At 49.3% G+C, this 25,064-nt stretch overlaps 1 protein-coding gene across 6 annotated transcripts in view; it reads left to right on the forward strand.

The window, feature by feature from the left end:
* PLCH2 (phospholipase C eta 2) overlaps positions 1–25,064 on the forward strand; it is a 188,550-nt gene that overhangs the window by 111,658 nt on the left and 51,828 nt on the right. For all 6 annotated transcript variants that reach the window (XM_077311135.1, XM_077311136.1, XM_077311139.1 and 3 more), the window contains 6 exons: positions 2,117–2,263; positions 5,240–5,483; positions 6,798–6,927; positions 14,698–14,868; positions 19,337–19,430; positions 24,384–24,587. In XM_077311135.1, the coding sequence (XP_077167250.1) occupies positions 2,117–2,263; positions 5,240–5,483; positions 6,798–6,927; positions 14,698–14,868; positions 19,337–19,430; positions 24,384–24,587 (990 nt within the window). The remainder of the gene's footprint in view (positions 1–2,116; positions 2,264–5,239; positions 5,484–6,797; positions 6,928–14,697; positions 14,869–19,336; positions 19,431–24,383; positions 24,588–25,064) is intronic.

Raw genomic sequence — 25,064 nt, forward strand, 5'->3', positions numbered from 1 at the left:
AGAAAAGGAAAAAATGGTACCATCTGCACCACGAGGGGGAAGAAATCCAGATGTGGTGTGGGGTCGCTCTAGGAATTGGCAGAAAAATCTGTGGTTTTATAATGGCATTTCCAGTTATCCCCAGAGCTGCCCGATGTTACTTCCGGGTTTCCCCTGATGCCACCCCTGCCCCAGAACCCTCCCCCCAGTAACCAAGCACTGCCTCTAATTCATGTCTGTTGTGGGGAGAGGAATGGGAAGGCGACTGTAAGCCGCTTTGAGCCTCCTTCGGGTAGGGAAAAGCGGCATATAAGAACCAACTCTTCTTCTTCTTCTTCTTCTTCTTCTTCTTCTTCTTCTTCTTCTTCTTCTTCATAGTGTTCCATGCTCCGATTTCATGTTCCCGTGTTACTACATTGTTCACAAAAAGAAACTGCTGAGCTGCACGTTGATACTGTGCTCAAAACAAGTTTGGCGATCAGCTGCAATTCCTGGAAACCTCCAGGCCTCGCCTGGAGGTTGGCGACTCAAATGACTTTAGAGCTGGCTTCTGCTCAGCGAAGGAAGTTTGGGAGATATTGTGCGTTAAAGCCTGTCCTGGCCTGCAGAGTACCTCATCCCCCTCATCCTCCACAGCATAAAGGAAACAAGTTTTGGAAAGTTCTGCTGGAACCTCCTAGCCGGCATCGATCGCAATCTGTGTACATTTCCACTTTCCTGATCCGAAACGCTCTTTGGCACCGGGCCGCCTTGCAGTGAGACGCAAGCAGAATCCGGCCTGCCGTTCTAATAATTTTGTTGCGGTTAATTTTTAATGCCCTCTATACCGAAAAAACCACTTGATTCTAAAGCAATTTGTCCCTATGAGCCTTTGTGAATTTTTTATAGGGTTTCCGGAATATTGACAATAATCCACACAGCCAAGTTGCGTAATTATTTTCTCTCCCCCCCCCCCCCCAAACCTTCTCTTCGCTGTGCGTTTATGGCAAGCGGAAGGCAAACGAAACCCGGAGTTTACTCCTCCGACGGGAGGACAGAGCGGAATACGGCCGCCCAAATTGTTTGTATTTTGGATGACAAACGGAGGAGAGAAAGCGATGAAACTTTTGCCTGGGAGGTGTTAGAAATTCGAGAGCCAGATGGTTAAGTGAATTGAAGCCGAAAGCTGTAATGTCGCGTCAGCTGAGCCTTAAAGTTGTGCTGCTCATTCCATTCGGCACTTGTTCTGACGCCGTGCGGTTTCGAGTGCTTTGCTCCATGTCTTTCTCAGGTTCCTCTGCAGATTCCCATGAATTTAATTTGCACGGACGCACATTTTCCTTCCCAGGTTCCTTCCTAAGGTGCTCGATGCATTCTGCAGACTGGACTTCCATTTTCATATAGTGGCAATGAGCATGTGCCTGTCTTGCGTGCTCCGTTCAAGGATGAACCGGTGGAAAAACTGGCAAAAAGGGTCTTGTGTAATAGGAATGAGTAAAGGCGTGTCTCGTAGACACCTCCCTTGGTTCACACAGAGTTCCATTTCACAAAATGGGCAGGGGTGGAGACCAGTGGCACCTTTAAGACGAACAAATTTTATTCAAGACGGAAGCAACAGCGTGCTTACGGTCCCCAGCCAGCCTGTACCAGACGTGGCATGTATCATGCTTTCAGTGTGCCTGCACATGAAAGATTCTCCCCCGAATGAACATGTGTTGTCCCCTGGACTCAGACTTCGTTCTGCTGCTTCTGACCAACCCAGCCACCCACCGGAATGTAACAAGACAGGCAACCTAGGATGGGTTGCCATGATCCAGGGAGAATTCCTGCCAGGGCACTCAGATGTAGCCTAGGTAACTTGATAGGCCAAACCCATGTAGCTTCAAGGCTGCACCTACATGCGTCAAAACCTCTGGAGTAGCTGAGAAGACATGGGGGGCAGGAAGCTCTGTGGTCTCCAATCCACCGGCCGAAAGGGCACAGCCAGAAAGCTGTCCATTCCATGGGTTTGTGTGACAGAGCTGGGATCCGCCTCGATTTTCCATGCAGCTGAAATTGCCACTTGTGTATTGGGCTCACCTGTCTTTCTTGTAGCCTATGTGGGGAAACAAAGCGGTTGTGCCTTAATGTTGCATCTCTCCCTCTTCTTTTTCCGCAGTGGAAAGATGCATGAGCTCCATGCAAGCGGGGACCCAGATGATCAAACTCCGGGGAAGTTCCAAAGGACTTGTCCGCTTCTACTACCTGGACGAGCACAAGTCGTGCATTCGCTGGAGACCCTCCCGGAAGAACGAGAAAGCCAAAAGTAAGTGCGGCCAGGGTGGCCAGTTCTCGGTCTAGAGATGTCCGGAACCCAGGAGGGCGGCCTCTAGGGAGGGGAGGTTCCCTCAGTGGGGTAGGTGGCCATGCAGCCCACCTTCTGCAGCAGCCGTTTTCCCTAAGGAAAATATTCCCCGTTCTCATTCTTTCCTCTCTTTTCACCTCCCTATTACGTTTTTTGTCAACCGTTTCTCCCCTCTCGCTTTTTGCTGACTTTATATTACCATTTCCCTTCCGTCGCGCGGCGGAAAGCAGCGGAAGATTTCCTGCCGGCTGCTTGACCCCTTCCGCAGCGGTGAACACAATCTGTGCTCATAACTTAGGTATCATTTCGCCTGCCATCCCCACTCACTTCAGAAGCATTGTCAAGTACGGGGAAGAGCAGGCTCCATCGGGAGGACCTCGGTGGTCCGTGGCCTCCCTCTCGAGCGTTCCAGTCTTCGCGGCTGAGTACGGCTTGACAGCCCACCCCCCCCTCTTCACAACTGACCAATTTCTCCTCTCAAGATTGGTCTGTCGTGCAGAAATGAATCACCGTATGCTGGGTTTAGGGAACTGTTTTTTTCCCAGAGATAATTTATTTCAGACTTTGCAGGGATCTAACTGTAATGGGTTTCCGCATCTCTAACATGGCCGTGATTATTCCGAGATGTCCCGATTGCTCGCGGGTGGGCGAACTTCGAGTCTAAACTGCAAAGAGACTCATTGGGTTTGGTCATCCACTGTTTACACTTGGGAAGCTGGGATTGTGTCTCCAGGCATATAATATAGCAGTAAAAATGCAGTCAAAAGCACAGTTGTGTGTGTGGGGTGGGGTGGGGGGTGGGGGACAATTAATGCTTTACTCTCAGTGACATTTCCCTAAGCAAAAATGACCCCCCCCCAAGGCTATTTTAAAGCCCCACATGGAAAGGAAATAGTAAGCCACTTTGAGAGTCCTTCGGGTAGAGAAAAGCAGCATATAAGAACCAAATCTTTCTTCTTCTTCTTCTTCTTCTTCTTCTTCTTCTTCTTCTTCTTCTTCTTCTTCTTCTTCTTCTTCTTCTTCTTCTTCTTCTTCTTCTTCTTCTTCTTCTTCTTCTTCTATTTATGTTAAGAGTGTTTTATTCTACAGGTTCTCCCAAAATCTCAGAGTAGTGTATATGGCTCTTTGGTATTCACAACAACCCTGCAAGGCAGGTGAGAGAGAGAGAGAGTGAGAGAGAGAGAGAACGGAAGGAAGGAAGGAAGGAAGGAAGGAAGGAAGGAAGGAAGGAAGGAAGGATTTTGAGACGAGACCTTGTGCTGAGCACTACGGAATTTGAGCCTCGTCCCCTCCGGAGTACCATCTCTTTGAAGATGCAGCCCCCTCCCCCCCACAACAGCATGTGTCGTTTCACCAACAGATGGAGAGATTCTCGAATTCCGCAATAACCGGTTAAAGAATATTTGCGTGAAGGTGTTTCCCCCCCCTAACGCCTCCAGCAGGCGGGCTGGGATTTTCAGAATCTGTCGGCTGATCGGTCTCGTCCGTTCCGCTCGATGGGCTGAGATCTTTCCGAGGGAGGCCACGCTCTCCAGACATGTGCAAAATGTGGACCGACAGCTACCAAATGTGACGCGAGCCACGTGTGAACAGCTCCCACCCGGCCGAATGCAGCCCAGCAGCTCTTTGTGGGGTTTGTCGGGTTTCGCCGCCTGTTTCGAACACTGGGAAGGTGGACCACGACACTGTGGTCCCGATCCAGTTTATCCTTTGGCCCCTCCTCCTCCTTCCCGCTGCCAATTTAAGAAGCCTAAAGAGTTTGGGGGGTCTGATCGTTGCTCTCTCAATGTCCTTCTTGTTTGTTTTTTTTTAATTTTTTACACTGCTTTTGTTGCATTTTGCGTTGACATGGATGAAATAATCTGACCTGTAAAGTGCCAACGTTTTCATGTTGGGTTTCCAAAAGGCATCTTCGTGGATGCTGTCAGAAAAGGATGCTGGACTAGATGGATCTTGGGTCCGGTCCAACAGTACAGCTCTTCACTTGTTAGAACTGTTGGACTTCTGATTTCTGCTGCCATGTACGAGCATATTATTTCTCCCTTCCTGGCAGAACTCAGACCGTGGTGAACAGATGTCTGAGTTTAAAGCGAGGTGCATTTTGTAATCTCAAGAGGATACCATAATCTCCCCAAATTATGCTATTTGTCGGGTGCTTTTTTTTAAAACAATGACATTTTTCCATCTATTCAGCTCAATGCCTTCAATTTTTCAGGGGAATGAGAGTTATACTTCCCAAATGGGTCCTGATTTTTGATGTGATTCACCACCGTTTCTAAAATCTTGTTTGCTAGGGCGAGGGGAAGCTCCTGCTTCTCTGAATTTCTTCTGGGAAACTGCCTTACGATTATGCATTCACGGAGGGTTTCGTGGCGTGAGTCTTTGCTTCTGAGATGTCCCACAGACCTCTGTTGTTCTTGCTACTGGATGCCAAATCCTGAGATGTTTTTAAGGAGACTGTCCACAAATGCACAATGAAAAGGGGAAGGGTTTCTCCAAGGAGCCCTGCTTGCTCAGACCAAAAGTCCACCTAGTCCAGCATCCTGTTTCCATGGTAGCAAAGAAGATGCTGCTGGGAGACCCAGAATTTGGGTCTCTCTCTCTGTCTGTCTCATTGTCCTCCTCTGAGTTGTTCTCAGCACCTGGAAGAAGAAGGGTTGGTTTTTTATAATCTGAGAGAGCCCTGACTTTACTGCTCTGTGAGAACAGTTCTGACAAGACTGGGACTAGCCCAAGGTCACCCAGCTGGCTGCATGTGGAGGAGCAGGGAATCGAACCCGGCTCGCCAGATTAGAAGCCGCTGCTCTTAACCGCTACACCGAGCTTCTGCCCCTTTTGAGAGTCAGGCTTCCTTCCAAACACTGCACTGGTGCCAGGCATAACTCCCCACGACAACTTACATTCCCCTTTCCACCCGTTCTCTCCCTGCCCCGCCAGTCTCTATAGATTCGATCCAGGAGGTGTGTGAGGGCAAGCAGTCGGAGATCTTCCAGCGCTATGCAGATGGCAGCTTCGACCCCAACTGTTGCTTCAGCATCTACTACGGAGACCACATGGAGTCCCTGGACCTGGTCTCCTCCAGCGGGGAAGAGGCTCGCACCTGGATCACGGGCCTCAAGTACCTGATGGCCGGCATCAGCGACGAGGACAGCTTGTCAAAGCGGCAGAGGACGAGGGACCAGTATCCTTCTCGGTGGGCGGGCTGGCAATGCAAATGCTCTCCTGTTCCCTTAAGGCAGGGGTAGGAAAACTGTGGCCCTGCCGATGTCCATGGACTACAATTCCCACGAGCCCCTGCCAGCGTTCGCTGGCAGGGGCTCATGGGAATTGTAGTCCATGGACATCGGCAGGGCCACAGGTTGCCTACCCCTGCCTTAAGGCTCATTTCGTGAATTTTCAATGCATTTTGTATAATATTCCTTCAGCAAAGCTTGATCCATGGATTTTGGGGTTGATTCGGACTGCAGATTTTTAATACTCAGAGCAAGAAAAAGAGCTGGGTTTTGTACCCTGCTTTTTGCTCCCCCCAAAGAGTCTCAAAGCAGCTTACAATCGCCTTCCCTTCCTCTCCGCACGACAGACACCCTGTGAGGTAGGTGTGGCTGAGAGAGCCCTGAGAGATCTGTCACCGGCCCAAGGTCACCCAAGGTCGCATGTGGAGGAGGAGTGGGGAATCAGACCCAGCTCTCCAGATGCTTTCCGGTGATTCTCCACCTGGCTAGCTCAAGGACTGGCTAGGGAGAGTTCCTCAGAGAGGTGATGTGGGTCAAAGAGAACCAATCTAAGAGAAAGGAGAAAGGACACTTTGCTCCCCCCTCCCATTGAATCAAAAACCAAAAGGTGCAAGAAATCCAAATGAACAGCCTAATGAACTCAATTAATCCACATAGAAGCCTTCAAAGGGACAATTATATGAAAAATAATTGCAAACTGAAAACAATTCTCATCCCAAATAATAGCCTCACATCAGGGTCATGTATGGTCCTAATTCAATATTGGAGTAAAATAATTTTACTGTGAGTCAGGCTCCTATGCCAGCTCAAAATTGTTTTAAACGGCATGTGTCGTTTTTTTAAAAATCCATTCGTATATTTGCACATTTCAAACTTCCCATGTGGATTCTCTGGACCATTCGGCCGTGGGGTTGGAGTTTCTTTCACTTTTCGGTTCTCAATGCAGCAAGGATGGCCATGGGGGAGGGGGGCACTGGCTTTGAGCAGGGCGACCCTGAATTCAGACCTTGGCTTGAACCATGAGGGGGGGAGATGCTGTTGCAGTTTTGCTCGTGGACTTCCTGGAGGCCACTGCTTGGCCACGACGTGAATAGGACGCTGGACGGGATGGGCTACAGGTCTGATCCGGCAGGGCTCTTCTGATGCTTCTTTTTTAAAAAAATGCTTGGATTCGGGTGCTTCCAATGCGTGTGCGCATGGTGGGGGGGGATGCTGTCCCCACCTCCTTCGGTTTGCTCTCCTTTCCTTGACTCCCCCTCCATGTGGTTGAAGCAAACCTTCGACGAGGCGGACAAAAACGGTGACGGCAGCTTGAGCATCAATGAAGTTCTCCAGCTGATGCACAAACTGAACGTCAACCTGCCCCGGCAGAAGGTCAAGCAGATGTTCAAGGTGAGGAGCGGGGTGGGTCTGAGGAGAAAGCGGTGGGGGGGGGCTCTTCCCGTGGGTGTGTGCTGTGCGTTTCTAGGCATTGTTTCTAACACCAGATGCTGCCGGTTTCATGTTTTTCTACGGAGCGGCACTCCCTGTTGAATTGGGTTCATTTCTGGGACTTCTGTATAGTTTTGCCTGTTGTGAAGAGGTTCAAAGAGTGGAATCTCTTTTTTTTTTTAACCCTCCTGCCTGTCGAAATCTCCCTGCAAGTAGAAAGCCAGCCCAGCAGGCAAAGCACAGGCCTAGAATCTTTCCGCGTGCTACCTTTTTACTTGCAAGGAATGTTTTTAGAAGAAGGAAAGCTGTTTTTTTTTTTGCACCTCGCTTTTCACCACCCAAAGACATCCCAAAGTGGCTTGCAAACTTTCCCCTTCCTCTCCCCACATCCTCTGGTAGGCTGTGTTCCTTTTTGACATCGGGCCTGGATTCGAGGCTCTGAAGAGGGACCTTAATCTGTGCCCTGGGTCGATCACACCTAATAAGCATCCTTTCTTATTCCTTTTCTGCTGCCCTGGCAAATGCGAACTGTACAGAGGCGGCAACACGGAAAACTAGTTATAAAACCATGACGCTCTGAGAATTGAGAATGGCACCGTTTCGTAGGGTTGTTTTTTGGCTGAAACAACAGCGGCAAAGAGAGGAACGAGAACCAAATAGCGAAGCCAGGAAACCGGGTGTATCAGTTATTCCTTGATATGTGTTGGAGATTAAGGCCGTTAATTCTATAGCATATGAATTTCTCAATATCTGCTAAAGGGAATATATTTTCCCTCCGTCCAAAGGCACTTGTGAATCCGTGACAATGATGAAAATTAAATTGGTACTTGGCAGCGTGACACGCTTGATTTTGCTGAGGCATCTGGTTATCTGTTTACGAAGTCTGAGCTAGGTTTTGATGGAGAAAATAATGTTCTTGCCCATTTACCCTCTCCATCCTCAAATCAGAATAAACCTGATAAACTGAACTCCATCTGAGATGAATTACATGCTGGTTCCATTAGATCAGGGGTAGTCAAACTGCGGCCCTCCAGATGTCCATGGACTACAATTCCCAGGAGCCCCCTGCCAGCATTCGCTGGCAGGGGGCTCCTGGGAATTGTAGTCCATGGACATCTGGAGGGCCGCAGTTTGACTACCCCTGCATTAGATGGAAAAGAGTCCTGTCTCATCCTTGCTTTGGCTGCTGAGGTGTTATGGAATGTCAATAACCATTCTAACTGTTCAGAAGTTTCAAACAATTGCCAGTGCATAAGCTACAGGGTCCGGTGGTATATGAGTGATGAGATAATACTGACAACAGGTCAGCAGTGATTCCACATATATACACGTTTATAAATTGGCTTGGCTCTCCAGACATCCTAATCGCAACAGGAACTTCTGTCTTGATAACTGGGAAAAAACAGCATCAAAATTGGTGCTGTGCTGATAGACACATATCCATTGTGTAATGGTTTCTGGTGAAACACCGCACATAAAAATCCATCTGCTCCTGAATTGTACTCAATTAATGTGCCCCGGGCATGTTCGATAAGGTTGGAGGAGAAAGAAAAGTCACAGTGCAATCTACTTGTAAAGTGTTCTGCCCAGAATGTGGAATTTTTAAAAAAGGGACCATGTAAGGTGCTTAATGTGTTGGTTCCACGTTGGAAATCTGGCTGAGTCGTTTGCAGTTCCAAGGGAGAAATCCAGAAGGCAAGCTCCAAAGCATTATTAATTAATTGATTGATTGATTTATCGTATTCCGTGTTTCATGTAACCAGGAGATCCAAGGACTTTTTGGCAGCTAGGTGATGGATTTGCCATTGCATGACCCTTGAAGGAACTGCCACCCAAATCTCTCATCCAATTTCTAGCCAGGGTCAGCCCTGCTTGGCTTCCGACATCTGCCAAGATCAGTCATGCCTGGGCCAAAGCATATCTAGCTTGGATTTTCCAGTATATTCTCCTGGCCCTTGGACTTGTGCATCCTGCAGTATGTCCCCAAAGTCAGGAGGATCCAGGAGGATTTTGGCTCCCTGAATAAGTTTTGGTGGTCCACAACTGACAGCCAGGTGGATAATTTTGACCATGTGGAAGTGCTTGGCTTGACTCCCAAGGGAGCTGGTAGCAGAAGAAAGCAGCTGTGCGAGAGAATTGGAAAAAAAAAAACTAAACTAATATATGAGAGCCCGTCTAATAATTAACCGCCTCTCGTTTGTGCCAGGCCAGACAGAAAATTAATGAAAACGAGAAAAATGGAAGAAGTATGCCAAGCAGTCGCAGGGCCGACAGATCCCGAATTGATTTCAATTAGTGCCAAGCATTCTGCGGAATGAAAAAGAGATTAATTCTGTAAATATATATATATATATATATATATATAATTCTAAGGGTGCTCGCCTCCCAAACTGAGAATTTATTCCGCTTTGCTCCCGCCTCCGTTTTTCTTGCGTCGGTAGGCCAGAAGTGGCTAGGTCGGCCTTTGGATTGTGCTTGAACCGCAATTTGGTTGCAAGTTACAGCAGCACGCTGGAGCTGTAGTTTAACAAGAGTTTTGCTTTTTCATCCACCCCTTGGAATGGTTCTAAATTGTACCGCAAGCGTGTTCTTGTTCTAAATTGTAGCGCACCTTGCCTGCTGGCCCCACAACTGACCCAGACAGGGAAAAACATTACACTTGTTATCTGGAGCCTGTGGGGGAAAAGCCAGGTCAATGTTCTGTCTTGAATGGCCCTTCTGCCAATCTGCCTTCCATCCCCTGCATCACAGGGTCCGGATAACCCAGAATCTGGATCCAGTTCTTTGCATTGCTCAACATCTAGTTGGGTTCTAACTCTCTGCTTTGGGGAGAATGAAGGCAAAATGGGTGTCAGGAGGCGTCTGCCCTTTTTGCCTTCATTCTCCCCAAAGCAGAGAGTTAGAACTCAACTAGATGTTGAGCAATGTAAAGAACTGGATCCAGATTCTGGGTTATCCAGACCTAACTCGGGATTGATGGCCCTGCGGCCTAACAGGGGGTCCATATGCCTGTGATTGTCACCCCGTCAGGTTCCCCACAGCTTTTCTGCCACTGGTTTTTAAAACATAAAGGGGAGACCGTTTGGGCGCGGAACACCACCGTAAGGAACGGAAGAGCTCCTTGCTTCCCTCCCTCCATTTCCCATGGTGCAACAGCCCTGCGGGAGGTTTAGATCCCCATTTATCCACATGCAAAACAGCAAAACCAGGGAAATATCTCCAGCCACCCTGGGCCATTCCCTGGAGCAGCTGTATAGCTGCGGAGGAACCCAGACTCAACTCTTCCAAAAAAGTGAACATCTAGTTAGTAGCGCAGTGTCCTAAAAAAAACGGATAGGTAATACTTTACACCCCACTGCCAGAGATCTGCAGCCCAGTCCAGAGGGATGGGAAAAGCTATATCTCGGTGGTAGAGCATCAGCTTTGCGTGACAGAGATCCCAGGTTCAGTCTGCCGCATCGCCAATTAAAAGGACCAGGGGGGAGGCGATGCGGAAAACCTCAGCCTGAGACACTGGAGAGTCTCTGCCAGTCAGAGCAGACCCATGGCTCGGTAGAAGACATCGAGTGCTCAGCATGTAGCGACCTGATGGATGCTGTCGGCAGCACAAGTGGCCCATTTACCCAAAAACCAGGTCACGTCGACGAGTTTAACCAGGTCTCGTAAGTTGGGAGCCAGCTGTGTGTTGTGCTGTGTAATCCGGAGTACTGGGTTCGATTTCCGACGCCTCCCCATGCAGCCTGCGGGGTGACCTTGGGCCGAGTCGCAGTTCTCTCTGAACTCTCTCAGCCCCACCTGCCTCACAAGGTCCCTGTTGTGGGGAGAGCGAGGGAAGGCAATGGTCAGCCGCTTCGAGACTCCTTCAGTGGGAGAAAACTGACTCTTCTTCGCCGGCAAATGGCCTAAAAATTGGAGAGAGGGTGAGGGAGACGAGGTTGTTAAGGAAGCCACTGGTGTCTCGAAGAGAATCCTGTAGAATCCCATGGATTTGCAAAAGAGAGGTTAAGGGGTCGTCTTCTTGTTTGCGTCAGGGAGGGAAACCAAAAGACTAGCATGCAGTATGAGGCTCTTCACAACCCTGGGAAGCAGAAAGGGACCTCTTAAAAGGCATTTCATGCACATTTTAATAATTAAAAAAACTCCGAAGCCTTAAACCAGCTGGAAAAAATAGACATTAAAAAAAACAAGTGTAAAACATCATCCTGCCATAAAATAATAATCTGCATCGAGATGCTTTTTTGGAGAAAAAGAATCCAGGGAGAGTTGCTGTGGGATGCCTCAAACATTAAAGAGCCTCGCACGCACGGGTACAAGAGAGATTATGAGTGGTGGGAAGGCCTGTGATGTCACTGGATTTCGGGTGACCCCTCGGGTTTGCAAGGCAAGAGATGAACGGAGGTGGCTCACCATGGCTTGACTCTGCACAGCAACTCCATCGTGGTCTCCCATCCAAGTCCTAATCAGAGCTCACCTTCCTTAGCTCCTGAGATCTGAAAAGATGGGACATGAAGGATGGGTGGAATATTCATTCCAGAGGAGAAAAATGAAGTGAGGGTGCAAAGTTTACCAACAAAGAACTGCTGTTCTACTGACTGGGCAGTCTTCCTTTGGGCAACATCCGTTGGGGTTTATACCCCACTTTTCACCACTCAAAGCAGTTTACAAATCCATTTCCCTTCCTCTCCCTACAACAGGGGCTCTGTGAGTTAGGTGGGCCTGAGAGAGCCCTGACAGAACTGTTCTGTGAGAACAGCTCTCAGAGAACTAGGACTAGCCCAAGGTCACCCAGCTGGCTGCGCGTGGAGGAGCGGGGACTCAAACCGGGTTCTCCAGATCGGGGGCTGCCACTCTTAACTGCTGCACCCAGCTGGCTCGCCAAGCGTCCCTGACTTAAGACGTCAACGCCCTTCTTCTTGGCTCCAGAGTTCTGGCAGATAAAGCAACTGAAGTGCGGGGCCTCAGAGAAGAGATCTTAATCCTCTAGTGCTTCGGTGCTTGACTTTTCTCACTCTGGCTCCTCTTCTCAAAAACAGCCACTTAGATTTTAATTGAAACTTCAGAAAAGCGAGCCTCAGAGTGAACTGCTAAAGCTATACCGAAATTAGCCTTTTGCTTTGGATTGGGGGAGCTCTGTCAGTTCTGGATGAATGGCTTAGTTTTTTTGTTTTGTTTTAATCACACCTGCAAGCCACTGCATTTCACGTGGACCGAGTCTGCGGGACCTTCCCTGGTGGATCGCGGGCCTCTGCTCCCCCAGCAGGGAGAGAATTCTGCAGATCTGGAGCATGCTTCAGATCTGTTTTCATGTTCAGAGAGCTTTTTGAGACAGGGGAATGCATTGATTGAGATGTTCTGAAGCGCTGTCCGTGGGGTGCTTCTCATTGAGATTTTCCATCTCTGCATGATCCTTGAGATCAGTTTTGGAATACATGATGCTGGGGGTAAAAATCCCTTTGTGTTGGGGAGGAGTCAGAGCTCAGTGGTAAAGCATCCGTTTTCTGTAGGGAAAGGCCCCAGGTTGGACTGTAGGTGTTGTGTGTGTGTGTGGTATGTATGATCTGCCATCAAATTGCGGCTACCCTGTAAGATTGGCACTCTTATGATAGGTCTATGGTTGAGGTCATGGCATCCAGACATCACGTGGGCCTCCCTTATCCCCTCCCCTCTGCTCCCCTCCCCTCTGCTCCCCTCCTTTCCTCTCATATTTCTCCCCTTTCTTGGCTGGGCAATTGTAATGGTTATCTGTATCTTTTTCCCGTTTCCTGTAAACCGCCCTGAGCCTTCAGGGAGGGTGGTATATAGATATAGACATAGACATAGACATAGACATAGACATAGACATAGACAGACAGACAGACAGACAGACAGACAGACAGACAGACAGACAGACAGACAGACAGACAGATAGATAGATAGATAGATAGATAGATAGATAGATAATAACCTGGCCTACAGCCAATTCTTGCAGGCCAGACTGAAGATGGCTGTGGTGGGGGGGGGTCTGACTTTTGTTTGGTAGTAGCAGCTTTAAAATCTTTAGGATGTTTTGGACTTGCCTATGAATGTTTTAATCTCTCGATGTCAACCTGCCCAAGAGAGCAAACAAGAAATAAAGCCAGCGAGACCTCTCCCTTTGCACAGCGGTGGGTTCTAGGTGCACGGAAAACAAGGCCAAGCCATCCAGCTCTCCAAACTTTGAGGAGAAATCTTCATCCGGCTTGGAAGCATCCCTAACTAGGTCAACGCCTGGCCATTAAGGAGCAGCCCTGGAGAGCTGAGTCTAGCTCCCCGGCTCCTCTCCTGGTTCGGAAGACATTAGTCAACAAAGCTGCAAGTTGCTTTAATTTTGTAAATGAGCGAAAATTGGCGGCGGGGGGGGGGGGGAGAGAAGGGTCCACATAAGCTTGTGTTTAATGATGCTGATTGGTTACATCAGTGAGAGCTCTTTGTGCGTTTCAGGGGACATCAGAAAGCCAGAGCAGGCTGGAGCTGTTGTTATTAAACCCCGGCAGATGCTAATGGAGTGTGAAACTTTGCATAATGACAAAACTGAAAAACAGAATCGGATGTTTTGCAATCAGAGCCGGTGGATCAATGATCAGTCGGGAGCGGGGAGGGAAACGCTTATCAGAAAGCAGCTAAATGCTCTTGTAGGGTGCGGGGGAGAAGGCTGCTAATGCCCATTGATTTGCACGGCGTATTAGGCTGGCAAAGCTGAACCCCCTGCGTTGTGTGATCATAATGGAGTTTGATTAAGAGCGGGGTCTGAAACTCTGCCAAGGAACCCGCTTCTCATTACAATAGCGCCGATCCCAGCCGAAGCCTCAAAGGGGGATGGGGAAATGCCATAATGGAGAGACGTCCTTTCTTTTATGAAGTGAGCCGACTCAGATTTCGGAGTCGACGAATGGGCTTCTTTTTAATTAGCGGGCCGAGATAAAAGCCGGCGGAAGCCTTTCGGGGCGGGTGGCCTCAAGTGATTTCGGGCGGCCTGCGGGCGGCGTGTCCCCGCGGCCAGCCGGGACCTCCTCTCAATCCGCCTGAGAAGTCCAGCCTCTGAGCATGCACAGAGTGGCTTCTCCCCGACCAGAGAATGACGCCAACTAGCTGAGACACCGGTAGGATCAAGTATTTGGGGTTGAGAGCCACTTCCAGCCTGGCGTGTGCCCCCCACACAAATTAATGGAGGTTTCGTCTCAAGTTATGGGAAACCTTTCTTTGCTTGCAGGTTGGGTCAGTCTCAGCCTTGGCAGACGCTGTCCCCATGACCATTTGGCTGAGGTTGTGTGACAGGCCCCAGGTGCCAGCATTGTTAGCACAGAGGATCCTCCAGTTCCTTTGTCCGATTCTCTAACCCACGAGTATTCAAACGGCGGCCCTCCAGATGTCCATGGACTACAATTCCCATGAGCCCCTGCCGGCAGGGGCTCATGGGAATTGTAGTCCATGGACATCTGGAGGGCCGCAGTTTGACTCCCCCTGCTCTAACCCCTCCACCGCGCTGGTTCTCTCGCATGTGGCAAGCAGACGAGAGCTCAGAGCGCAACGCACCGAAGGGACGGAGGAGTCACGGTGACCCTTGGCGTAACAATTGCACAGAGCTTCTCCCCCTTTTCCCCGTGTGAATGGTGCAGAAGCAGGGCTTGTGCTGAGGCTTTGGGGCCAGCTGGTTGGGGGGCTTCGGTGGTGGGGAGAGAGCCCGCTCATGGCTTCCTCGTTCTGGGTCCCCAGGAGGCAGATACGGACGACCACCAAGGGACCCTGGACTTTGACGAGTTCTGTGCCTTCTACAAGATGATGTCGACGCGCCGAGACCTTTACCTGCTCATGCTCAGCTACAGCAGCCACAAGGACTACCTGGATGTCGACGACCTGAAACGCTTCCTTGAAGCGGAACAAAAGGTAGGAGGACTCCGGGGCCCTCTTCTGGCCTGGAGGTCAAACAAACTCCCCTATAAAACGAAGCAGGTTGCTCAGCTGCTTGACTTTGGAGTTCCTTAGCTGCCTCTCCTTTTCTTCCTGCATCTTTGAGCCCACCCTTGTTGTTTCTTCACTTGGCCCTACTCCTTCATGCAGCTCCAGAGAGCCAGTTTGGTGTAGTGGTTAGGAGTGCGGACTTCTAATCTGGCATGCCGGGTTCGATTCTGCGCTCCCCCACATGCAACCAGCTGGGTGACCTTGGGCTCGACATGGCACTGATAAAATTGTTCTGACCGGGCAGTGATATCCGGGCTCTCTCAGCCTCACCCACCCCACAGGGTGTCTGTTGTGGGGGGAGGAATGGGAAGGCGACTGTAAGCCGCTTTGAGCCTCCTTCGGGTAGGGAAAAGCGGCATATAAGAACCAACTCTTCTTCTTCTTCTCCTTTCCTGAAAAGGGCAGGACAGGGTCTCGAATCAAGCTCTGATCTCCCGTTTCCGACACCGGCAGGCCCCGATCCCGCTCCCAAGTGACTTTTTCAGTGTCCGCTCTGTCCTCAGTGTGATTTTGGGCTTCTGCTTAGCGAACGTGAGCCATTCCTGTGTCAACAAGGTCACCTCTGAAGATCTGGGAACTGGTCCAAGCCTTTGCAGACAAACGAATACATCATCTCGGAAGGTTTACGTTTTGTTTTGTTTTTTCGTTTGGCTGCTAGATAAGCCAGCTCTGCTTCCGGGAAGGATCCCAAGGAGTAGAGGGAAGAACAGCGACAGAGAAGCAGTGCGTGTTCCTCTCTTCCCCCCCCCCCACAATGTTTTTTGCAGTTAATAAAGCGGGGTCACCATCCATCTGCTGTGACTTGACGCCACTTTCCGCCCAATGTCGGGTTTCGCCTCGAAGCCAGGAAAAACCTGTCCTGTTTCTATTTATGGTCTATTAGACAGCCCTCTGTGGCGGAGCTTTTATTCCGCACTGGAAGCTAATGGCATTCGTTATTCTAAATGCACTAATAAAACCAGATACATTTGCATCCTCGTACTCCTAATTTCGGATGATTCTTCTCCGTAATAGTTCTACATACTTGGCGTGCCTTGGAGCTACTTGCGTGCCAGGAACCCAGTGGCAGTCAATGGACTGCACATGCCTCTGATGTCCAGGTGCGCACCGTACTACCTGGCTATAGTGCTGTGCTTTGTGCCGCAGGGTCTGCACCACGGTGAGGTTCAAGTGCCTTTCACGCCACCCCAGTTTAAACTGAAGCAGTGTTTGCTGATGATTAAAGGCCCCAGATCTTGTTTCCTGATGGACTCATATCGCGCATTCATCAAAAGCAAACAAACACACCGCTGTTTTGCCTCTGGCAAAAAAGTAACCGTGGCAGATTTCATCTCCCCCCCCCCCCCCAGCTTTTCACGTCTTTTGTATGCGTGAATTCCATTGAGCTGTGATGAATGCTAAGCATTTTTGCTTTTTTTTTTTTGCATTTGAATTGACATCTGGAAAAATCTGGAAAGTTATTTATCATTCATGCGCTGATGGGATGTTTTTTTTTTTTGAAGTTTTGCTTAAGGGTGTTGGCTTAAACCAGCTTTTTCTCAGTTTTTTCACCGTTGAGAAAGCCCTGAAGCATTCTCCAGGCTTCAAGAAACCCCAGAGGTGGTGTGGTTGTGCAGAATGTGGTTGGGAAGCACAGCTGTGGACTCACCCACCCAGGGACATCCCTTCCCACCCCCTCCGGGCTCAACTTTAGCCGTTTTGGGAGGTGGGGGCAGCTCGGCATGACCATATATGGTCCTATCACCTGATAAACATTTAACATTTTTTAAAAAGAAAATAAACAATTAATTAACGCTCACCCATTTGGGGGACCTTTCCAGAGCTGTCAAGAAACCCCAGGGTTTCACAAAACCTGATTAAGAAAGCCTGGCCTATTTAATTCAGCCTTGAATTCATGAACTTAAAACAGCCAAGAATTAGCAGCCACACCAGTTTTAGATACCCAAAGCCCATTGCGGAATCCTTGAACCCGTTGAGACAACTTCTGAGCATGCTCAGAGGGCTTTTCCTCTCACTGCTGAATAACCACAGCCCACCCTGACAATATATTTCTTTTTGTGTTGTTCATTTTTCTCCATTTTTCTCGCCCTAATGGGGACCCAAAACAGGCTCCCTAAATCTTCTCCGCTTCATGTTATCCTCACAACAACCCTGTGAGGTAGGCTAGGCCGAAAGTGTGTGATTGGCCCACTGTCAGCCAGCCAGCTCCTGTGGCAGAGCTGGGATTCGAACCTAAGTCTCCCGAATCCTGATCCGACACTCTGACCACTACGCCACATTGTAGGATCGGCGGCAGGGATGTCAATTCCGTTCTGTTAGATTTTCTCTGTTCTTGTATTTATTTATTTGCTTCACTTCTCTCCCACCTTTCTCTCTAATGGAGGCCGAAAGCAGCTTCTATCACAACAACCCTGTGAGGGGTGTCAGTTAGGCTGAGTATCCACGGAAGCTGGGTTCTCGGAGCCCACCATGCTGGCTGCCTGTACCTTGAAGCCCCTCGTGGGGGGAGACCGCAGCATACATTTCCCCGGCTGCTCATCTGCGTAGCGAACTTTCCATCTGTTTGTTTTTGCCACGATTCATTGGGGGTTGGGCAGTGTGTCCTCTGCAGGGAGGATAATCTTGTCTCTGCGCATGCTGTCCCTCTAAATGAGCGTGCTTCGGTTTCCGTGTCACTGGGCTATCGATCGCGCTGACGTTGAGAGGGGAGGGGAGTACTGAACTCTCGCTGCACCGTTTGGTCTATGTAGATAATCCAAAAGCCTGTGGGTTTCTCGCCTCCCTCCTTTGCTGGAGAAGCTCCTCCTGCTTTACTCCAGGTAGTAAACATGACCAGGATCTACTCAAGGCATGTGTCTTGCGTCCCCTTCACTAGCTTGCCTTCTGTTCTTTATGCACATGCTTCTTCTTTTCTCACTCGGCCTGCTGCCTCTTCCTCTCCGACCTTTCTCGATCTCTTTCTTCTTCTCTAGCTGAATTCCCTGCCCGCATCCTCATGGGACCAATCTGTGTCTGGGCTGTAGCATTTGACATGCCTGTATTAAAAAATAAAGATAAATCCTCGCACGTAGAAAGCTAGGTGGAGCCCTTCTCCTTGAGAGACTATGTTTCTGAATGGCGAGGCTTTTAAAAAAATATTGCATGGAGGAAGAAACCCAACAACTACTATTTCAGTCTTGAACTGGAGGTGCTGGAGATTAAACCTGGGACCATCCACCCTTTCTCAACCTGGGATGCATCTTCGTTCATGAGCTGCCAAACAGACGCTTCCGCCGGCTTGATAAATCGGCCTTCCTTGACATAAGAAACAAACATATTCTTACACAACCCCGTCCCTCGTTCTCAGTAACACATCCCTCCCGGGCAAGATCTGTTGTCTCTGCACCAATAAGAAAATGAACAGGCTCCCAATTAATTACCACCGCTGACTTGGCTCCGTATGTCCAGGATTTCAATAACACAAACTAATTTCTTGACAACACCAATCCCATTGGATATTCTTGCCACAGGGAAATTGCCACAGGTCAATTGAGAGCCAGCGTGGTGTAGTGGCTAAGAGTGGCAGCCTCTAATCTGGAGAACCGGGTTTGATTCCCGACATCCTCCCCATGCAGCCAGCTGGGTGACCTTGGATCAGGCACAGTTCTGTCTGAGCTCTCTCAGCCTCACCTTCCTCACAGGTTGTAGGGAGAGGAAGGGAAAGTGATGGTCATCCACATTCCTTCAGGGATTGAACAGCAGGGTGGAATCCTAGAGTTGGAAGGGATCTCATGGGTCATCTAGCCCAACCCCCTTCACTGTGCAGGACACTCCCAACCCTCTCACTCACCCACTGTCACCTGCCACCCCCTTGAGCCTTCCCAGAATCAGCCTCTCCGTCAGATGGCTCTCCAGCCTCTGTTTAAAAATCTCCAAAGATGGAGAACCCACCACCTCCGGAGGAAGCCTGTTCCACTGAGGAACCGCTCTGACTGTCAGGAACTTCTTCCGGAGGTTGAGACGGAATTTATTTTGAATTAACTTCATCCCATCGGGCCAGTTACAAAAAGTACCAAAACGCAGCTCCTCTTCCTCCACGTGGGGATGAAACCGGCCCGGAAAACCCAAACCCGTGCTTTCCGTTCCGTTGCAGAGACAACCCCCGCAGTGCTTTATGGGCCTTTGTTCCCTGCTGGGTAACCCCATCTATCGAGAGTGACACTGATGGGCAGGAATTGGAATCTTACTGGATGATTGAAACCGGGGTGGGGAGGTTGGGGGGTGGTGAGATGGAGGAATATCGTTCACAGCCGGAAAACAGCCCAGTAGCTCAATGGAAAACGCTAGGACGAGAAGTATTATTCTGTCCTTCTCCATTTTATTGTTAACGCCCTCCTCCTTTTTCTGTCTTTAGATGACTAACGTGACCCGAGAACACTGCCTGGAAATCATCAACCAATTCGAACCCTGCCCAGAAAGCAAGCACCAAGGAGCGCTCGGGATCGACGGTAAGGTCCCCGTTTGCGGCGACAGGCAGAGCCCCAAAAGGGGTGAGGCGTTTGGGGGCGCAGGGGGCCTCAGGCGAGCACGGGCCTGGCCCAGGACAACGGGGGGGGGTGAGGAGGAGGGGCGGAGGTGGTCGTTGGCACCCGCTTCACGCATGCACAAACCTAAGGAGCATTACGAATCCATAGGTGAATGTTGGAATCAGTTTTTAAAAATGACAATATGTGGGTCCTTTCTGATAACCAGAAGACCAGCCGCTGAGAGCCGGCTACCAGGATGGGCGGTATGAAAATGTATTCAACTTTTTGTACCCCACTTTTCACTACCCAAAGGAGTCTCAAAGCAGCTTGCAATTGCCTATCCTTCCTCCCCCCCACCACAGACACCCTGTGAGATAGGTGGGGCTGAGAGAGCTCTGGGAGAACTGGGACTGACCCTGGGTCACCCAATATTTGTGCTCTGAACTTACCTGCTTTAAGGATTCTACCATAAGGCACTTACCCTGGGACCCTTAACCGATTCATCTTGCCCCTTGGTCCATCTGTACCCCCCCACCCCCTGTGCAGTTGCTCTCTGCATAACCCACTTTCTTAGACTGAAGGAGCAGTTAATCCTGACTACTTCTCCTTCCCTGCTGGACTGCAGTGGGGGACTTAATCTCGAGGGATCGAGCGAAGAATTGGCCGTCCTCAAAGAGATGGGCCCAAAGGGGGTGAGGATCCCAGTCTGACCACCTGTCCAGAGCCCCCCCTCCAAAAAAAAGACATTTAGCCACCACTGCTTCTAGCTTAGCGCATGGACTCCCCGTGGCACGTGTGCCAAGCGTCCATTACCCTCGGAAGAGCTCTCTAGTAAGAACTCCCAAGTCTATGCGACAAGCTGGCTCTGAGCCTCCATCAGAATCCCGAGCGGTGGATTTTGCTTCCTTCTTTCCAGCCGCCGGGCAGAGTTAGCAGCCTCCGCTTAATTAGTTGTGGCAACTTATTAAATCCTCAGCCTTCCAGTCCAGCCCTTCTGAATGAAGTGGCAGATCTGCTTTGCAGGGTGCCCCGTCAGCGGAGGAGCACTCTTCCCTTCTGGAGTGGCGGGAGCGGGGAATTTATCAGGGCTGCTCTGACTTGGTCTCTGAACATGCCGAGCTCTCGATGAATATTTCATCCTGCCCGGTTTTAGCTGGCTAGCTCCCACTGCAATTCTTCAAACAGGGGTGAGTTTTCTAGAACACCGCCAGTGATGGCGTGAACTCGTGTCTTAACATACTCTCTTGATGCCGTGGAATAAGGGATGCTAAGAAGGTGCCTTCATGGATTATGCCTGCATCTCATAAAATTAAAAAAACAAAGTTGAGAAATGTGGGGAGATCCCATTCTCTCTCTTAGCTAACCTCTTAGCGCCTTATACCGCTGTCACCAGCCTTCCCCCCATCACTCCCTGTCACTAATTTGTTTTTTAAATAATATTTTAAGATCTTTTTGCAAATATGATGGGATCCCCCAAGTTGGCAGAACTGCATGGCCCCAATCTAGAGATTTAAGTATCCGCAGATGGGGCCACCCTTCACTATGAGACTATACATTGAGAGCCAACACGGTTTAGTGGTTTGTTTCCTCGCTCTTCCACATGCAGCCAGCTGGATGACCTTGGGCTAGTCACAGTTCTGACAGGGGTGTTCTGACCGAGCAGTGATATCAGGGCTCTCTCAGCCTCTCCTGCCTCACATGATGTCTGCTGAGGGGAGAAAGGGAAGGTGATTGTAAGCCACTTTCAGAATCCTTCTGTTAGAGAAAAGTGGCATATAAGAGCCACCACACTGCCTGAAAACAACAGCAGTTGATTGAGACATGAAGCAAATCTCTCTCTGGTGTTCTCAAATGACCTTTCTTTAATGATGTGTTCTGAAATGTGAACACATCTCCCCCCTCTCCCCCAGCAAATGTCCACCTTTTCCAAAAGCTGCCATTTCATAAATAGCATTCTTCAAAGTATTGATTTCATGCAAGTGGATTAAGTTAGAAGCTGGCAGAAAAATTATTGTACTTGCCTTGCTTGTAATGATAAGAAGTCAGGAGAGAGGAGGAGAACTGAGGGATGGTTCAAAGCCAGCCAGCTCTTGCGAATGAGTTTTGCTGAGCGTGGTGAAGCGGTTAAGAGTGGCAGCCTCTAATCCGGAGAACTGGGTTTGACTCTTCTCACCTCCTCCGCATGAAGCCTGCTGGGTGATCTTGGGCTAGTCACTGTCCACTTAGACGGGCAGCAGTTCTCCAGGATTCTCCAGGGTCTCCGGTGGAGATTTTTGACATCATCGACTGCCTGAGCCTTTTAAGTGGGGATGGTGGGATTTGAACCTGGGACCTTCTGCATGCAAAGCCACAATCCCTGCCCTCGTCTAAGTCAGAGGCACTTTCCTTTAGTGTTCTTGGCCCTTCCATCCAAAAGAGATGCATAGGTAGCAGGAAAACTCAAACACTTGGGAGGAGGTCTTCGGAGGCTGTTCAGTTGGAGTGGCAGGAGACAATCGGATTATTGTCTCAGACCTGTTTTCCCCCCTGCTATGCAGATCTATGCAAATATAAGCAGTCCGGTTTCCAGCACTGGGATGGGAAATAAATGAAGATTTTGGGGGGTGGATCCTGAGGAGGGTGGGTTTTGTGGAGGGGAGGGACTCTAATGTGGTATAATGCCATAGCGTTCACCTTCCCATTTCTCCAGAGGAGCTGGAAATCAGTTATAATAACGGGAAACCTCCAGCCACCACCTGGAAGGTGGCAACTTGAACAGGCAACGAATCCCCTTTTTGTAGAGGGGGAAGGGGAAGAGCCCAAATTATTGCCTCCTTTCCACAGTAACTACGACACCTCTTTGTCTTTTGCAAATATTACATTATGTGGCTTTAAAAAAGAAAACCTTCAGATATTGAAGGTGCATACATAGCACAACGCTCCGGGCCCGGTTGCTAGGAAGTCTATAGCAACAACATTGACAGATCTGTCATAGCCCAAGAACAGACACAAAGTCAAACAATCCAGTGCTGTTGGGGAGGATTAGGAAATCTCTCGCCCGGAGTGGAAGGGAGCTGAAAGACGCAGATCGGCCAGCTGAAAAATCAAAGCGGATGGCAAATCGTTAGGCTGGCCCAGGGAAGGTTTCCAAGGCTCTGGTTGGGATTTTGCGGTGGGCTGGAGAAACCGCTGGAGCCAGTTTACTCGATCCAAATCTGCCCCGGTTTCCCCAGGATGGGTTGCTTGAAAGGTTTCCCACCAAAAAGTGGCCAAGAACAAGCTTGGGGAGTTTTGCTGCATCTGAGGATCAACTTTTAGCGGCCCTGCATCTGTTCTCTGGGCAGATTTTGCGGCTTAATTAATCCTCCGTGGACTTGGCTGGTTCAGATGCTGTAGTTCCTGCAGAAGAACACATTTTCATCGTGCATTTCCCCCGTTGAGGGCATTTTCTCAGCAAGTGGAGCTTCAAACGCATTGCTCGTGTGGTTGATGTTGGCTAGTTGTCGCATACGTGGACACAAAAGTCCAAAGAAGGGATGCCAACCTCCTGGTGGGGCCTGGGGCTCCCCTGTAATTACCGCTCATCTTCAGGCAACAGAAATCTGTTCCCCTAGAGAAAACGGTTGCTCTAGGAAGTGGACTCTATGGCCTTCTTCCCAACTAGGGTTGCCAGGTCCCCCTGGCTACTGGCAAATGATGCAGGGGCAGAGCTGCCAGATCTAGGTTGAAAAATAACTGAAGATTGTGGGGGGGGGGTGGAGTCTGGAGAGGCCAGGGACGTCAGTGGGGTACAGTGCTTATAGAATCCCCCTCCAAAGCTGTCTTGTTCTCCAAGGGAATTGATCTCTGTTGATGATGCTGATGAATCTGGAGGTTGGCATCCCTATACCCAGTGGAGATCCCTGTCCCCCCCCCACCTTATTCTCAAATCTCCTAAAACTGTCAGGAATGGGGAAGGGTTTTACCCATTGCTAACGCAACCTACTTTGTATGGAACACCTAGGCTCCATTTGTCTATATCTATCTATCTATCTGTCTGTCTATCTATCTATCTATCTATCTATCTATCTATCTATCTATCTATCTATCTATCTATCTATCTATCTATCTATCTATCTATCTATCTATCTATCTATCTATCTATCTATCTATCTATCTATCTATCTATCTATCTATCTATCTATCTATCTATCTATCTATCTATCTATCTATCTATCTATCTATCTATCGAATAATTTATATCTGTGTATGTGTGTGTATAATTCGATTATAATTTGGTTTTATGTACAGAATACGAACACAATTTGACATGTCCCAGTGAGTCGCATGGACCATAAAGAGCTGTCTATCATGCTATTACATATCTCAGTGAGTCAGGTGAATCCTAATTATCCACAAATGGAGTGATTTAGCATTCAATTACTCAGCGAGACAAGCTGACGATCAGTAATGGAAAGCAACGCTAGGCCAAGTATTCTAACTGGGCAAGCCATTGTGGAAGAACAGCGTGGGGTAGTCATTAAGAGCGGCGGCCTTGATTCCCCGCTCCTCCTCCGCATGCAGCAGGCTGGGTGGCCTTGGGCTAGTCACAGTCCTGATAGTGCTGTTTTCACAGAGCAGTCTCTCTTCTTTTTTTCTGCATGCTCTTTTTTTCCTGCGTGCTGAATAGCGCCTATCCCCTCAAAAGGTTTCTTTTTTCAAATTGCAAGAAAATAATCAGGGCGGGTGTTCAGCTGGAAAGCAAATAACCATTCCGAGCCTCCAGTCTGTGAAGGCCTCCCCCCCAGAGTTTCTGTTTTAGTCTTCTGCAGATCGAAGCCGATTAGTTGATTAACGAACCAGTGAAAACTCTGGCAGAGCTCTCATTCTTCGGTCTAGATGCAAGCCTCACGTTTACGACCGATTGGCTCGGACTAAAATTACAGCCTCTTAACCTCCCGGATCTTCTTTCCGCAGGGTTCACCAACTATATGCGCAGCCCCGCTGGGGATATTTTCAACCCGGAGCACAACCAAGTCAACCAGGACATGACTCACCCTCTGAGTCACTACTTTATCACCTCTTCGCATAACACCTACCTCATGGGGGACCAGCTGATGTCTCAGTCCAGAGTCGACATGTACGCTTGGGTTCTGCAGTCTGGATGCCGGTGTGTAGAAGGTGAGGGCTTTCAAAACAAAAGGATTAACACCTGCCCCCTGATTACTCTATGCCAGGGGTGGCCAAACTGTGCCTGTCCAGATATTCATGGACTACCAGCATGCTTTCCAGGTTTCCATGGACTGCAATTACCATGAGCCCCTGCCAGCACACTTTCCAGGATTTCATGGACTACAATTACCATGAGCCCTTACCAGTATGCCCACAGGGGCTCATGGTAATTGTAGTCCACGGACATCAGGAAAGCCACACTTTGGCTGCCCTGTGCTACCTTGCCCTCTGCATTCCATAGTTTCTTGTTTCCATCCAGTCCTCACTGTGTTCCCACAGCTGGAAAACTCTACCCAAACTAAAGCCTAGGAAACGTTTACCACGCTGTGATGTTTTAGCCATTAGCAAAGCATATTCCTTCGAACCGTTGTTTCCTTCCCGTGTAGCGCAGGGTTATTAGAGGTTGTAGCCTGCGTTGTTTTGCAA

This window comes from Paroedura picta, chromosome 15, assembly GCF_049243985.1.
Source record: "Paroedura picta isolate Pp20150507F chromosome 15, Ppicta_v3.0, whole genome shotgun sequence".
NCBI lineage: Eukaryota > Metazoa > Chordata > Lepidosauria > Squamata > Gekkonidae > Paroedura > Paroedura picta.